The 13,909-nt window shown below is 41.3% G+C and overlaps 1 protein-coding gene across 2 annotated transcripts in view; it reads left to right on the top strand.

Annotated features, from left to right (window-relative positions):
* The window catches only part of PDZRN3 (PDZ domain containing ring finger 3), a 130,955-nt gene extending 117,327 nt beyond the window's left edge, over positions 1-13,628 (top strand). For both annotated transcript variants that reach the window (XM_069027456.1, XM_069027457.1), the window contains 6 exons: positions 756-843; positions 8,023-8,121; positions 8,674-8,736; positions 8,994-9,095; positions 10,157-10,273; positions 11,189-13,628. In XM_069027456.1, the coding sequence (XP_068883557.1) occupies positions 756-843; positions 8,023-8,121; positions 8,674-8,736; positions 8,994-9,095; positions 10,157-10,273; positions 11,189-12,739 (2,020 nt within the window). In that variant the 3' untranslated portion in view covers positions 12,740-13,628. The remainder of the gene's footprint in view (positions 1-755; positions 844-8,022; positions 8,122-8,673; positions 8,737-8,993; positions 9,096-10,156; positions 10,274-11,188) is intronic.
* The last annotated feature ends 281 nt before the right edge of the window (positions 13,629-13,909 follow it).

The raw sequence follows: 13,909 nt of genomic DNA, 5'->3' as shown, positions 1-13,909 counted from the left end.
CAGTGGAAGGTGTCCCTGCCCATGGCAGGGGTGGAATGAGATTAAGGTGCCTTCCACCCTGAACTATTCCATAATCCTATCATTCTATAATTTAGGTTACAACATGTCTGCATTATTCCAGCTCAGCCCTATCAACTTCATATTGTTCCTTAATCATTAGACAGATCCCAGCTGCTGCATCACCAGTGCCCTTCCTCTGAGCTGGAGGTGTTGGTGTTCCCTCGCAGCCCTTCTCATGCGATGGCCCACACTCAGCTCTCTGGCTGTGCTGTCAGCCAGCATGTAAAAGCAGAGTCATTTTTTCCTAGTTTCCCTCACTTCTCCCAATTCCATTCAGATAAATCTCGCCTGCCTCTAACAACTTGACTATCTTAGCCAATTAGCAGATGCTGTTACATAAATAGCCTCAGACATGTATCTAGTTAACAGAGAATTAAAGGGAGTTTACTTTCACTGCAGATAAAACTATCCAGCACAGTGTTCACAAGAGCATTACTCTGCTTACAACTTCCAAAGTATAGGCAGTGGAAGTGTGGGAGAGCTCAAGCAGTAAAAAGCAGCAGGCTGTCCTCCTACAAATACATGGAATTTTCATTTAAAACACTTACTAGGGTAAGTGGTGTAGCTTATAGAATTAACCACATGCAGCTCCTCAGTGTGGGGGTTAGTCCATCATCTCCCTACAAGCTTGGAATGCATTAACAAGTTCCACTAAAGTCCTGAGTGCTGCCCTAAAAAATACCTTTTTTTTCCAGCCATCCATCCGTGCATGAATACTATGACCCAAATGACTACATGGGAGGAATTCATCAAGAAATGGACCGGGATGAGTTGGAATTAGAGGTACTTAATCTGAGCAACTATTTCATTTCCTTGCACACCTCAAGGTCTTTGAATTGTATACAGTGAAAAGACTTTTCAAAGCAGATATTTGTGATAACATTGTTCACTAGTTGCTGATACCTTTATCAGTCCTCTGAACTGTGAGCCAGGCACTGATGATCTTCAGCTAACAAATGAACATAAATAACGAAGTCATTGATTCCTATAATTAAATTGTGTAAGTGTGGTGATTTAGGCTTTCTGAAAATCTGGAAAGCTTTGCTGAGTGGCAGGACCTGTTCTACATAACCACAGTAAAAATGTGTGAGTTTCCCTTAAATATTCCCTGGCTGAGAAACAGATGTTCTTGATCATTCCGTTCAGAAGTATGTTAAGTTTACAAGACAAGACCAGGATAGATTTGCCACTATACTAAACTGTTCCTCCCTTTTTCATTACTTAAGTGACATATGTATACATATGAAATTACAGATAATAAAAGTTGAACCAGTCATGAAGGTATGAAAGTCCATTTCCCCGCCAAATCTTTAAAAATCACTTTTGGTTTTAGTGCTTGTATATCCCATCAGAAGTTCATCTTCAGTTTTCTCATTCCTAATTTTAATAACCTGCTCCCAAAGCATTCAAAGTGCAGCACATAAATTGTGGGGCTCTGCAAGATACTTAAGCAATACTGACCCAGTGAAGTGGTTTTAATTATTTTGTAATAAATAGTAGCAAAGTATCCCAATAGTTCCAAATACTGCCAGCAATGTCTGACACAGCTGATCCATCCAAGATTTTCAGTAAGAAAATATTTTATACCCTTAGCTAGCTTGCACTTCTGATTTCTTAGATCCTGGTCCTACTAACACTTATTTGTCAAAGCAAGCAGTGCTGAGTTGCCTGAAGCTCTGCTTAAATCAGTGGTAGATTTATCAACAGCTTCAGTGGGAGCAGAGTTCAGTCGTTCTGTGAGCATGGGGTTGTTTCCTTCTATAAAAGTGTTTGCAGGATCAAGGACTAAAACCCCATAAAAAGTTCGCAAGGCGTTCCCAAATTCTGCAGATCTGGTAGCAATTCATCTCTGTATACAAACGTAAATCAAAGGCAGGATAAAATCAAAGTGCCAGTAAAACAAATGCTACTTAGGAGACTTCAAGGCCTTACTTTTCAAACAAGGGCCTTTTTTCTTCTCTTAAATAAAAACAAATACAATATAGATTTCAGTCTCAAAGAAAAATGTAGAACAAATTGGTATTTTCTACCACTATCTTTCCAAAATCTACTTTTTAGGAAATCTAATATTGTGGATAAATTATAATGCTTCCATCAGAAGGTCAACCAGTTGAGCTGAAAACAGTTTAAACACACGCACTCCAGTAGCCAAACCTCAATATGCCTTAAACCACAACATTAATAATTTTGACATTGATATAGTACTTGATGGCAAAAGGTGATCAGCTCAGTAACACAGGCAGATGAACGTTAGGAAAGTCGCTGTAGCCTAATAGTATTTCCTTAAAAACCACTAAAGATTCCTGTTCAAATTGTAAAGACTATGATCAATGGTAAGGTCAAAGTGCTAACAGGGACTCAACTGGCTGGTTGCTTTTTTGTTTGCCTTTTGATAGATATGTTTTAAAAGACCACAAAGGCACTGTTTCATTGACTGCAGCAGGAATGTTGAAAGTAAGAAAGCCATCAAGTCAGCCTTCTGGGTTTCTATGTCTATAAAATGTGCTTTGAATTTAAATCAGAAGCTCCTCATCTAAACTTTTATAGTCTATAACTGACTGGTTAGTGATTTGTAACAAGTAAACAAGACAAAAAAGGTGAAATAGCCAAGTTCACAGCAAACCTCCAATGTAAATATCCATAGGAAGGAATTTATGCTGGCAGTATTGCTGAGGTGCCAAAATTGTTTTCTTGGTTTTCTCTCTCAACATTTGTCTTAGAATTGATGACTCAGAGGTAACTGCCATATATTCTCTACTACAAAAATAAATAAATACCATTTGTTTTCTTTTGAAGTTTACATGCCACGAGTAAAGAGGAACTAAATCGTGAACTCCTATTTTATTATAAATTAAAAGTGCATTCATTCTTCATTGAGGCCCAGCTAGAAGTCATTTCAGGCTCATAAAGGAAGAATAATGTCACTCCAGGGTTCCCCAGCAGTGTTATGCATTAATATGTTTATTCAGACAAGTCTGTCCAGCTGTCAGACACAGCCCAAACGAGGGCTCTTTCCGTGGAACTTTCTCACATTACAAAGGAGAACATTCTACATTCAAAAAGGGGCCTGTTCCCTCCCATTTGACTTTCTGTCTTCACCCTTCCCAATATGCAACTTGCATGTAGGTCTTTCTTTCCAAGAAAAGAACTGAACTCAACTGAGTGGTTAGTTGAGAGTCAGTGAAGCTTGGAGATGAAAATTACATGAAATGTTTGCTACTGCTGAGAAATTTCCCTCTGATACTCTCACTCAGTCTTGGATAGAAATGAAGCATTCATGTCAAAAGACTGAAGGAGGACACCAAATTCGTTCAAAGAGCTTTTTGCCCACCCAGTGCACAGCTCCCAGAGTTCCCAGCACAAAACCACAACAGCTGATCAGCAAAAGATGAACACCCTGAGCACCAAAATCTGTGCTTCAAAATCTGAAATTAATACTCCACTTCTTTTAGGAAACCATGAATAAAAGCTGAGTATCAGGGTTTCAAACTTCCCCTTTGCTGTACTTTCTACTTTGGCAGAAACTTTTGTTTTACTTCTCCAATAATCTGTTTGCAAGGGAGGCAAGAGGCGACTCTGAACATGGGAATTGGAAGGCTCCATCACAGGCACTCTGCAATTTTTATTCCATTCTGGTTTGCAAAGCATTTCAAAGCATCTTTTATGTGAATATATTTCTTCTCTATGAAAACTCCAGCTCTGCAGGGAGCTGCACTGATCAGGAGCTTCTCAAGGCATTGCTGTGTCTCTGAATACAAAGAGCTGCAGCCCGAGCAGGCCTGCTTCAGGCAGTGTGATTGAATATGTAAAGGTTTGAAAAGCTTCACAGCTGTACTTTCTAACACAAATATTTGTATGTTCTTTGTTTGGAGCAAATGCAAAAGTGGTAAAACATTTCATCTGGCTCACAAGCCAGCAATGAAAGGTTGTTCTCCCTCGGCTCTGTGGAGGGTTTTAGCCTGGCCTCAACACCTCGTGCTGTGTGAGAAAGGTCTGAATCATGGACCACTGCCCATCTGCTTGGCAGAGAGCCTGGGCATCCTCCAAGTTACTGTAGTGAGGCATCCCAAACCTCTTTTCATCAGGGTGAGAAACGCTTTTCTTCAGCCTTCCCCAGCACCACTGCTGACTAATGCTGGTCCAGCCTCTATGGTCTGACAGAGAATTCCCATCACAGAGCTGGGCTGCCAGAGAAACCTCCAGGTAGATTTCTACTTCTCTAGGGCAAAGGATTTTGGAAAGAAAATCTGGTTTTATAGTATTTTCTCCTTTGAAAAGCAAAGAGGTGGGATTTTTTTCCATTTACCTGTGTTGAAAACCACATTGATATGAAACTACAAATGTAAAGATTACTTTCCAAAGTCAAGAATGCATGAGCAAGATTCTTCCTCCTGCGGTGGCAGGGTCAGTTGCCAAAACGTAGCGAGAGGGCCTTGTGCAGTATAAAAGGAAATAGTTCTTTATATTTATTTCCCTGACTTTCTTTTCCATGAAACCTATTAATGGAACATCAAAAAAGGGGGCCCTGCTGGTCAGATATGGCAGAGGTCAGCACAGGATAAAAAACCCACCACATCTTACAAAGAGAGGGAGAAGGACAGAGCACTTATCATGCAAGCTGTGGATGAGGCTTTCTGAGTGACTGAACTATTTTTACCCATCGCTGTCACTTCAGATCTCTACTGCTCATTTCTGTCTTGTTAGAGAAAGGACTCTGATTTTTTTTAAATTTGCAGACAGGCCATAATTCTAAATCAGCAGTACAATAATTCAATAATCCTCTGCAAATGAAGGATCTTCTAAGCTTATAGAGGTTAATTTACTATTATCACTTGCTCCTAACTCATTATGATGAGTGGTTGCAGGTATAATGTCACAGGGCATGTTCATTTCTTCTTGTCTTGCTGCAAATGCCAGATGGATTTCAGCAACCAGCTCTGTGAGCCCTCCTTGGCTCTGCATTTGATGAGGAGCCAATAATCTTTCAGACACTTCTCTTGCAAAGACTATTTTGAAAGAGCATCCAAATCCTCCTTTGAACATCTCTCAAAATGTCACTTTTACCTGATCTGAAGAAGCAGATTTGAATTATCTGTGAGTGTAAAAATTCTCACAGATGGAATTTTTACATTTATCATATTAACCAGCCCAAACATTCCTGCACTTCATGGATAGCACCTCTGCCTGCCAGCTGCTTTCTGTGTATCCAGAGGGGGTGTGGAATAACCTCAGTGTGTCCCTTCCACGGCCCAGGAATGCAGCCCCTGAGACAGAACTGTAAGAAATGGCAAGTCCTGTGGCATTACAAACAGGGGAACTTACACCTTTAAAGTTCTCCAGGCCCATATTAATTCCTCTGCTTAATTAATTCCTGGTACAATTACTCAGGCTGCCATAGTACCTGTACTTGCAGGTCCCACTTTTCTATTTTCCCCTTTCATGTATCTCTGCATTACACAGACTTGCCTCTGAATATGGAAAATATTACCTTTGCTTTGAAGACTCTGGTGTTGATTCTTCAACTCCAACTGGAATTGCACACTTTTATCTCTCAAATATTTCAAACCTTTATGATTATATTAAAACTTCACTGATGCAAAGACCCATAGAAAGCAGCTGTTCCTATGTTTAAGTTCATAAAATTATCATATTTGGGTAGCATCAAATCCACTTCTCTCTTCCTACCAAGGACTAGAGGGATTGTACCCAAGAGTAAGTCTGTCAACTAACTACTCATAAAAATTCAGGTTCTAAACATCTGCTCTATAAATTTTTTTTCTCTAGCTTTTTTTTTGCTGCTTTCTTTCTATGTTTTTAAACAACAGATAGCTCTTTTCCTTTTAAAATATAAAATTATTTAGTTTACCAGGTAATTTATTACCTTCCAGTATATCACAGGTGACATCTCAGATGGTACAATTTAAACTCATACTTTATTTTTAATTATGATACCCTTTGTAATCCTACACTGTTGCAAAAATACCTATTGTTAGTCAAAACATGGGGCAAGTAAGAATGAAAATAAGAGCTCACTCCCTCCTTTCCTTCCACTCCAAGTGCTTGTAGTTACACAGGATCTATTAAAGCAATGGCCAAAGTCACCATATATTCCTGTTTTTGTGGGATTTTTTTTAACATAATATATATATTTTTTCACTACCAGTATGGCAAGCAGTAGAATGAGCCACTGCACAAATTTCTTGCCACATTTTCAAATCAATAAAGTACGTAAAAACATTCCTGAAGATAATGAAACTTTTTGTTAAAGTATGCAGGGAATATGGGAATCGTTCTAGGCCTGGGTTAGGCTCAATCCACAAATTCCCACCTCATCCCCAGTTCATTCCATGGTTAAATGCAGGATAAACCCACTGACTGCAGTGGCATTCTCGAGGATCAGCTGAGATCAGAATTAATCCACTTTGTCTCATCTTCCTTGTGAAGAATCTCCATCTCCTCTCTAGAAAGCTCCAAAGCTTTAGAAATCTGAAGAAAACCCCGCTATTAAAGCATTGTGTTCAAACCTTTAAGTAACAAAAGAAGGGGGGAACAGCACAGCAGTTCACCATGGATACTATTGATTGAAACCACTTAAATACCAGCTGAAATGTCACTGACATTTACAGCTACGCTTCTTTAAGGGAAAAAAAAAAAGAAATTACACATGTTGACAAGTAAATAACATGAGATTGCTGATCTTGGCAGCTGTCATCTAGACACACCAATAAATTATTCATATCAGCTTGTTTTATTGTCTTGCCCCTTCCAAATGGCACAGCAACAGAGATGTCAGAAATAAGGAGCTGTGTTATCAGGACTTTTCCTCTGGAATGATGGGTCCAAGCACAAACACACAGTGTAGGGTCTGCCCTAGGCATGGGACAGCCTCAGATCCCACTGTGTCCCTTTGCCTGGTCCCACTTTTCCCTTGGCAACAGAGCCCAGATTTGCTGCCTCCATCCTGCCTGGCCTGAGGAGGAGCAAGACCTTGCCAAGCCTCACTCACTCCCCTCACATGAGGAAATAAAAACACAACTGCAGGTGCTCTCACACCTCTGTCTGTGCAGCAAAATCCTTCCTTCCCACGGCAGCATCCTCAGGACCAGCACAGCAGTCACAGTAAGTTGGTTAAACATGTTAAACCTCCAGGATATCCCTCAGAAGCAAGAGGGCAGGACTGAAAGGTGCTACAGGAATGGTCACTGCTCACCAGTCAGGAACATCCCAGAGCCTGGGGGTATCTCCATGGATTTTATAATCCTCCCTACCACCAGCGTCACACAGCAGCAGCAAACACAGAAGGAAAAAAAAATAACCCTCAGGAATTCCTCGTGGAAAAAAAAGCATCGAGGAAGAGCATACACTTTTAAAATGGGTTAAATGTCTCCAATATTAACAAGACCACCATGACCTGCTGAAGCCAAGCACTTGCAAGATATTGAAATGCTTATTATATTTCTATTACCAGTACCAAATGCTTTGCTGACAATATATTGATCTTCAGTCACACTTTTGAGAAATTTATTAGATGACTTCATGAAAATTATACCATTTAAAGTAATAGATTATTATAGTTTTTTCTGAAAAGCCAGAGAATTTCCCTGCTTATTAGTAAATATGTATCAGCTGTGACAAATATTGAAATCATACTTTATAAGTATTTTAGCCTTTGAAGTCTTACCACTACATGAAATATAGGTAATTTTTCTTCCTTAAGATCAATAAAAGGTCTATTTTGAAAATGACTTTGTATTGATTGAAGGGTCAAAAATGTCCCAGGTATTGATTGTGTGCATATAATCACGTTTTGCTCAGTAAGTTAACCTCGTCTACAAGTGAAATGAAAAGACATCCACTATATCACTTAAGCAAAATATTTTCATTGCATTTGAAAAATTGCTTCCATCAGTCACCTGTCTCACTGACAATGTATTTTTCTTTTTTTTTTTTTTTTAACCTCAGGAAGTGGATTTACATAGAGTGAACAGCCAGGACAAGCTTGGCCTCACTGTCTGTTACAGAACAGATGATGAAGATGACATGGGTATTTATGTGAGTGAGGTAAGATTGAGCTGCTTTCCATAAGATACCATTTGTCTTTCCAGCTGCATTGTTGGGCAGTTAAGACATTCATCCTCTGTTTGTACTATGTTGGATAAGCAGTCCAAAATGCAGTAATTGGAAGAAATCTAATTATTTTCCTTTTCTCCAAACTGAGTGCAATCCTGCTCCCACTGAAGTCAAATTTCATTATATTAACAATGTTCCATTTTAAATGAGGCCTTCAGAGTATTTTCATGTATTCCCCCTTTAATTTTTGTTCTTGATTATTCCTGAAACGATATATATTATAAAAAACACCACACATTTTTATTTGCAAACATCTGGGGCCCATTTGTCTCTCTTTGTCCCTTTCCATGAAAAAAGTTGCATTTTAGACATCAACATTTTTTTACCATGCAGATCCATTTCAAATTATTTGCACCAGTTTAGGGAAAGAACCTCATAACTAAATCTAAAACCTTCCATTAAAATGCACCACTGAGGAAATAAGGGGAAGTAAATACTGAGTTCCCAAACCTGCAGAGCACTCAGAGTTCTCTTAATTTGCAGATTGATCCCAACAGCATCGCTGCGAAAGACGGGCGGCTCCGAGAAGGGGATCGCATTATCCAGGTACGTGTGGGAAGTGCTCCAAGTGCCCTAAACCCCAGAATTCCACTTCCTGCCCTCGTAACAAGGCTCTGCCCATGCCATGCAGGGGGATGGAACAACATCATGTGTCCAAACCACCACACTTGCTCAGCACTTCTCTGCACAAGGCTGGGGGTGTATGCATGGATCCACCCAGCCAAGCATTTCCATGGAGCTCGGCACAGCAGCATCCAGGTGTGCCCATGAAAACACTTCATGGTGTTGTTTTTTCTTTAAAGATCAATGGCATCGAGGTGCAGAACCGAGAGGAAGCTGTGGCACTTCTCTCCAGCGAGGAGAGCAAGAATATCTCCTTACTTGTGGCAAGACCAGAAATTCAGGTACAGTAGCAACAAAAAACTATCACTTGAGTCTTAAAATAGTTGCTGTTTTGTAGAAAGAAGTTCTTTCAAATTGTTTAACCTGCCTAAATCTACCATCTACCTAAAACCATATTACACACCGTTTGACTGCACATGTATATATGGTCTAAAATAATGGAATTCAGCAGTCATGGTACTTACATACATATTTTATATTAAAGTTCAATTTCTAAGACGTGTGGTGATTTATATTTGCTGCAGTGCTATTACAAACATCAGTGCAAGGTATTATGAATGGTTTTGAGTCACAGTTTTGAAGAACATGCTGAACTCTAATTCCTATAGGTATTGATTATTCATTCATTAAAACACCTATTATTCAGCACTTCGTATACCATCTCTTAAAGTACTTGAATACTGTCAAGAAGCCTCCTCAGCTGTAATAAAAGGTTGAACCAGATCCCTTTGTAGAGCAGGGATTAGCACAACAAAGGTGTTGAACAAACAGCCCGGAGCACCGTTGTTTGATCTGTCTCTGCTCCTGGTGCTGGGAGAGCAGCCCTTGCCAGAGCACCTGGAGATGCAGGGTCAGGATCACCACTGTCCTCTTAGCCTGGATATTTCTGATCTTTCCCATGGGGATAATTGGAAATAGGAGTAAAAATGTCCTACGGACCCCAGCCAGATTTTCCTTCCACTGTTTGATGCTACCTCACAAGAGGTGTTCAAGCTTTGGGCTCTGGAGTATTTTTATACATCCTAATCAAGTTGTGCACAAACCAAGACTGCCCCAACTCTTAGAAGTATTTCCTCGGATCAAAAGACTGTTCATATGTAAAGGGCTGTTGAAGATAAAACCCTGCTGTTGGAGATGGAGGCAGCTGTGGGAGAGGTAGCACAGTTAATAATACCTGCACTTAGCACAAGGACAGGCTCTTTCCCAGGACACAGCAGCACTGGCACAGGAAGGAATCTCCTGAGATTTCCCAACCACTGTCCACAAAGAAAAACCGTAATTTATGTCAGTCTTCATTCTTTTGACACCGATTGGTTTGTTTTTTCCCTCCCTTTTCACACAGCTGGATGAAGGATGGATGGATGATGACAGAAATGATTTTCTGGATGACTTGCACATGGACATGTTAGAGGAACAGCACCACCAGGCAATGCAATTTACTGCCAGCATGCTTCAGCAGGTACTGCTCTTCTGGTGTGCAGGGCTGTCAAACTTCCCACTGCACTCAATATTCCAATCTTGAACTTGGCTGAATACACTTGGTGTCTCAATGACACTAAGACAAGCCAAAAGGACTTTCTGTAAAATCAAGACATTACATGACTGTCCACAACTTCATCTTGGGGACCAAAATGTTTTAAAATAGTACCTTTTGTGCTTTTCCCCTTACCACAACATGATCACAATTCTTGGAAATCCCCTGTCACTGTAGTCACTGAGAGAAGTACGGGGTGTATGGTGGATAGAGCAGGCAGAGGGCTGTCTTACAGAATATCTCCTATTTGATGTGCATGCACAGACTGGAAACAGCCTTCCAAAACCTAGAAACTCAAGTAGAGAGCTTAGGCAAATGACTGAACTAAGATCTATGTAAGGGGAGAAAGGCAAAGAAGATGTTTTTACATTACAGATTTTATGTAGGGCCACAGATACAGGCTTATATTCTCCATCATTCTGCTATGATTAAAGCAATTCCTCAGTTTTTGCCTAGACATTTTTTCTGAAGTTTTCTAGAACTCTACATCCTTTGTGGCATCCCCATGTTCTGAGGAGACATGCTCTCACTTTGGCACTGCAGGAGAACTGGATAGCGTTGTGCACCCTAAGTGGGAGAAGAAACATTTTGAAAATGTGACTTCTACCAGTGTTGCTGCATAGGTGAAACCCAGACCTCAGGTTCTTCTGAAAAGGACACCCACAGCAGACTGTGGGTTTGGTCACCTTTTCTCTTGAGTTCTTAATAATACTCTTTCCATATAAGAGACTGAAAGTGTAAAAAGTGACAGGTTAAGAGAACTATTTAAAAATAAACACCTTGAAATACGTAATGTGCTTGCAATAATTTTTCTTTCTGTCCTGCTCTTTCTGTTGTTAGAAGAAGCACGAGGAGGATGGAGGCACCACAGACACAGCCACTATTTTGTCCAACCAGCACGAGAAGGACAGTGGCGTGGGGCGCACGGACGACAGCACTCGCAACGATGAGAGCTCTGAGCAGGAGAACAATGGGGACGATCACACCACCTCCTCCAACACTTTGGGCAGCCAGAAGAAGCTGACCTACAGCCATGACACCCTGGGAAGTGGGGACATGCAGTTCAGCAATGAGTCGTTCATCTCAGCTGACTGCACCGACGTCGACTTCCTCGGCATCCCCGTGGACGAGTGCGAGCGGTTCCGGGAGCTGCTGGAGCTGAAGTGCCAGGTGAAGTCTGCCAACCCCTACAGCCTGTATTTCCATAACAGCACCCTGGAGATGAGCAAAAGCGACCAAGAGAGCGTTGACAGAGAGCTGGAGATGCTCAACGAGGAGCTGCGCAACATCGAGCTGGAGTGCCTGAACATCGTGAGAGCCCACAAAATGCAGCAGCTGAAGGAGCAGTACCGGGAGCCCTGGATGCTGCACAACAGCGGCTTCCGAAACTACAACACGAGCATTGACGTCCGCAGGCACGAGCTCTCGGACATCACCGAGCTGCCCGAGAAGTCCGACAAGGACAGCTCGAGTGCCTACAACACGGGCGAGAGCTGCCGCAGCACTCCGCTCACGCTGGAGATCTCCCCTGACAATTCCCTGCGCAGAACTGCAGAAGGCATTAACTGTCAAGGTAACGAGGGGACAGTGGCGTATAATGTCTCCCAAAAGAATTTGTTTGCTGGCTCAGAAAGCCATGAATCCAGCGCTGGTAAATGCCATGCCTCTGCTAAAGATCCTGATCTCGGCAAGCAGCTGGAGAGCAAGGAGAGAAAAGGCAGCGATGGCAGCAAAAGCCCCACTCATGGTCAGAAACCCTCGGGCTCCTACGTGTCCCCATACCACCACTCTCCCTATAAACACGCTCACATCCCTGCCCATGCCCAGCACTACCAGAGCTACATGCAACTGATCCAGCAGAAATCCGCTGTGGAATATGCACAGAGCCAGATGAGCCTGGTGAGTATGTGCAAGGACTTGGCCTCGGGCCAGAGCGAGCCCAGGATGGAGTGGAAAGTGAAGGTCAGGAGCGACGGGACACGCTACATCACCAAGAGGCCAGTGAGGGACAGGCTGCTGAGGGAACGGGCCATAAAGATCAAGGAGGAGCGCAGTGGGATGACCACGGATGATGATGCCATCAGTGAGATGAAGATGGGCCGTTACTGGAGCAAGGAGGAGAGGAAGCAGCACTTGGTGAAAGCGAAGGAGCAGAGGAGGCGGCGGGAGTTCATGATGCAGAGCAGGTTAGAGTGCTTAAAGGAGCAGCAAGGTGCAGAGGAGAAGAAGGAGATGAACATCATTGAACTGAGCCACAAAAAAATGATGAAGAAGAGAAATAAAAAAATATTTGACAATTGGATGACAATCCAAGAACTGCTAACCCATGGAACAAAATCACCGGATGGCACGCGGGTGTACAATTCCTTCCTGTCAGTGACTACTGTATAATCAATCCCCAGTGCTAAATTATGTACATAAAACACTACCAGTGGGGTAGGAATCAATGCCTCGTTCAATGTGGCAAGATTTTTGTATATAAGATACAGTCACCAAGTTTATAGTTCAAATACTGAACTCTACAGCCGTGGGTGCCAGGATCTCCATTCTGCGGTGGAGAGGAAGCTTGCCCATCTCCTTCAAAGGCAATATTAGCAGTGCTTTTTGGAATACTGATTGTACTTTTTTACTTGTTACCTTTTACATGAAGTGTTTAAATATCAGAAATGTATTAACCATACTTACACAGATAATTTGCTTAAACTATATTCATATTAAAAGGTACCCGTGCTTTTCTTTACCTAAAAAAAAATGCAAGAGACCCACAAGAGCATCTGCACATATGTTTTTTTTTTTTTTGTGAAACCATATTTTGTGATATTATTTTGCTGTTGTTCACTTCTACACAGAGTGCTGTTTATCAATACTTAGCTCAAGGTTTAAACTCAGAATTAGAGCCATTCTCTTGTAATATTTAAACATTTATCAAACAGCAGTTTTTAAAGAGTTATGCTCAACATTTAAACATTTTTCTCTTTAAGGTTTCTGAAGAAAGTATAGAGGTTTCATCTGAAAAGCCTAAGGCAAAGTACACTATAATGCAGCTTTAAAGGATTTTAAAGCATGTTTGCAAATGTTGCAACCTATTGAAGAAACGTGCATGTACAGCTAATTTGTTTATATAAGACAGTTTGTGGAATTTGAAAAGCCCATGGTAGTAACTGTTTGCTTTATAGATTTGAATGTATTGAATTATAAAAGCAGTTTCATGAAATCATCATTAGCTACAAACGTTAACAAGTAAAATGAAGTAAAATAAATTATTGTTTTATATTTCAAACTATTTTAAATTCTTTTTTATTCCCTTCTGGTTTCACCACCTGGAATATAAATATATGGAGTGTAGCTCCTGTGGTGCAGAAGTGCCTGGACAGCCACTGGAGCCAAACCTGAGGGAATAATTGCCCTCCTGACTTTGGGGCGGGGGGGGGGGGAATTTGGATTGAGGTTTTCTTGAGGGAAGAGGCAAGGGAGAAGCACAAGGGTTATCAAGAGTAAAATCCAGCAGTGCTTATCTTCAGCTCACAAGGTATTTAAGGTGACTTGTAAGAAAGAAATAGA

The sequence above is a fragment of the Aphelocoma coerulescens genome, chromosome 12 (genome assembly GCF_041296385.1).
Source record: "Aphelocoma coerulescens isolate FSJ_1873_10779 chromosome 12, UR_Acoe_1.0, whole genome shotgun sequence".
Lineage (NCBI taxonomy): Eukaryota > Metazoa > Chordata > Aves > Passeriformes > Corvidae > Aphelocoma > Aphelocoma coerulescens.
Note: the sequence above shows the minus strand (reverse complement) of the source record. Positions and strands in the feature narration are given on the sequence as shown.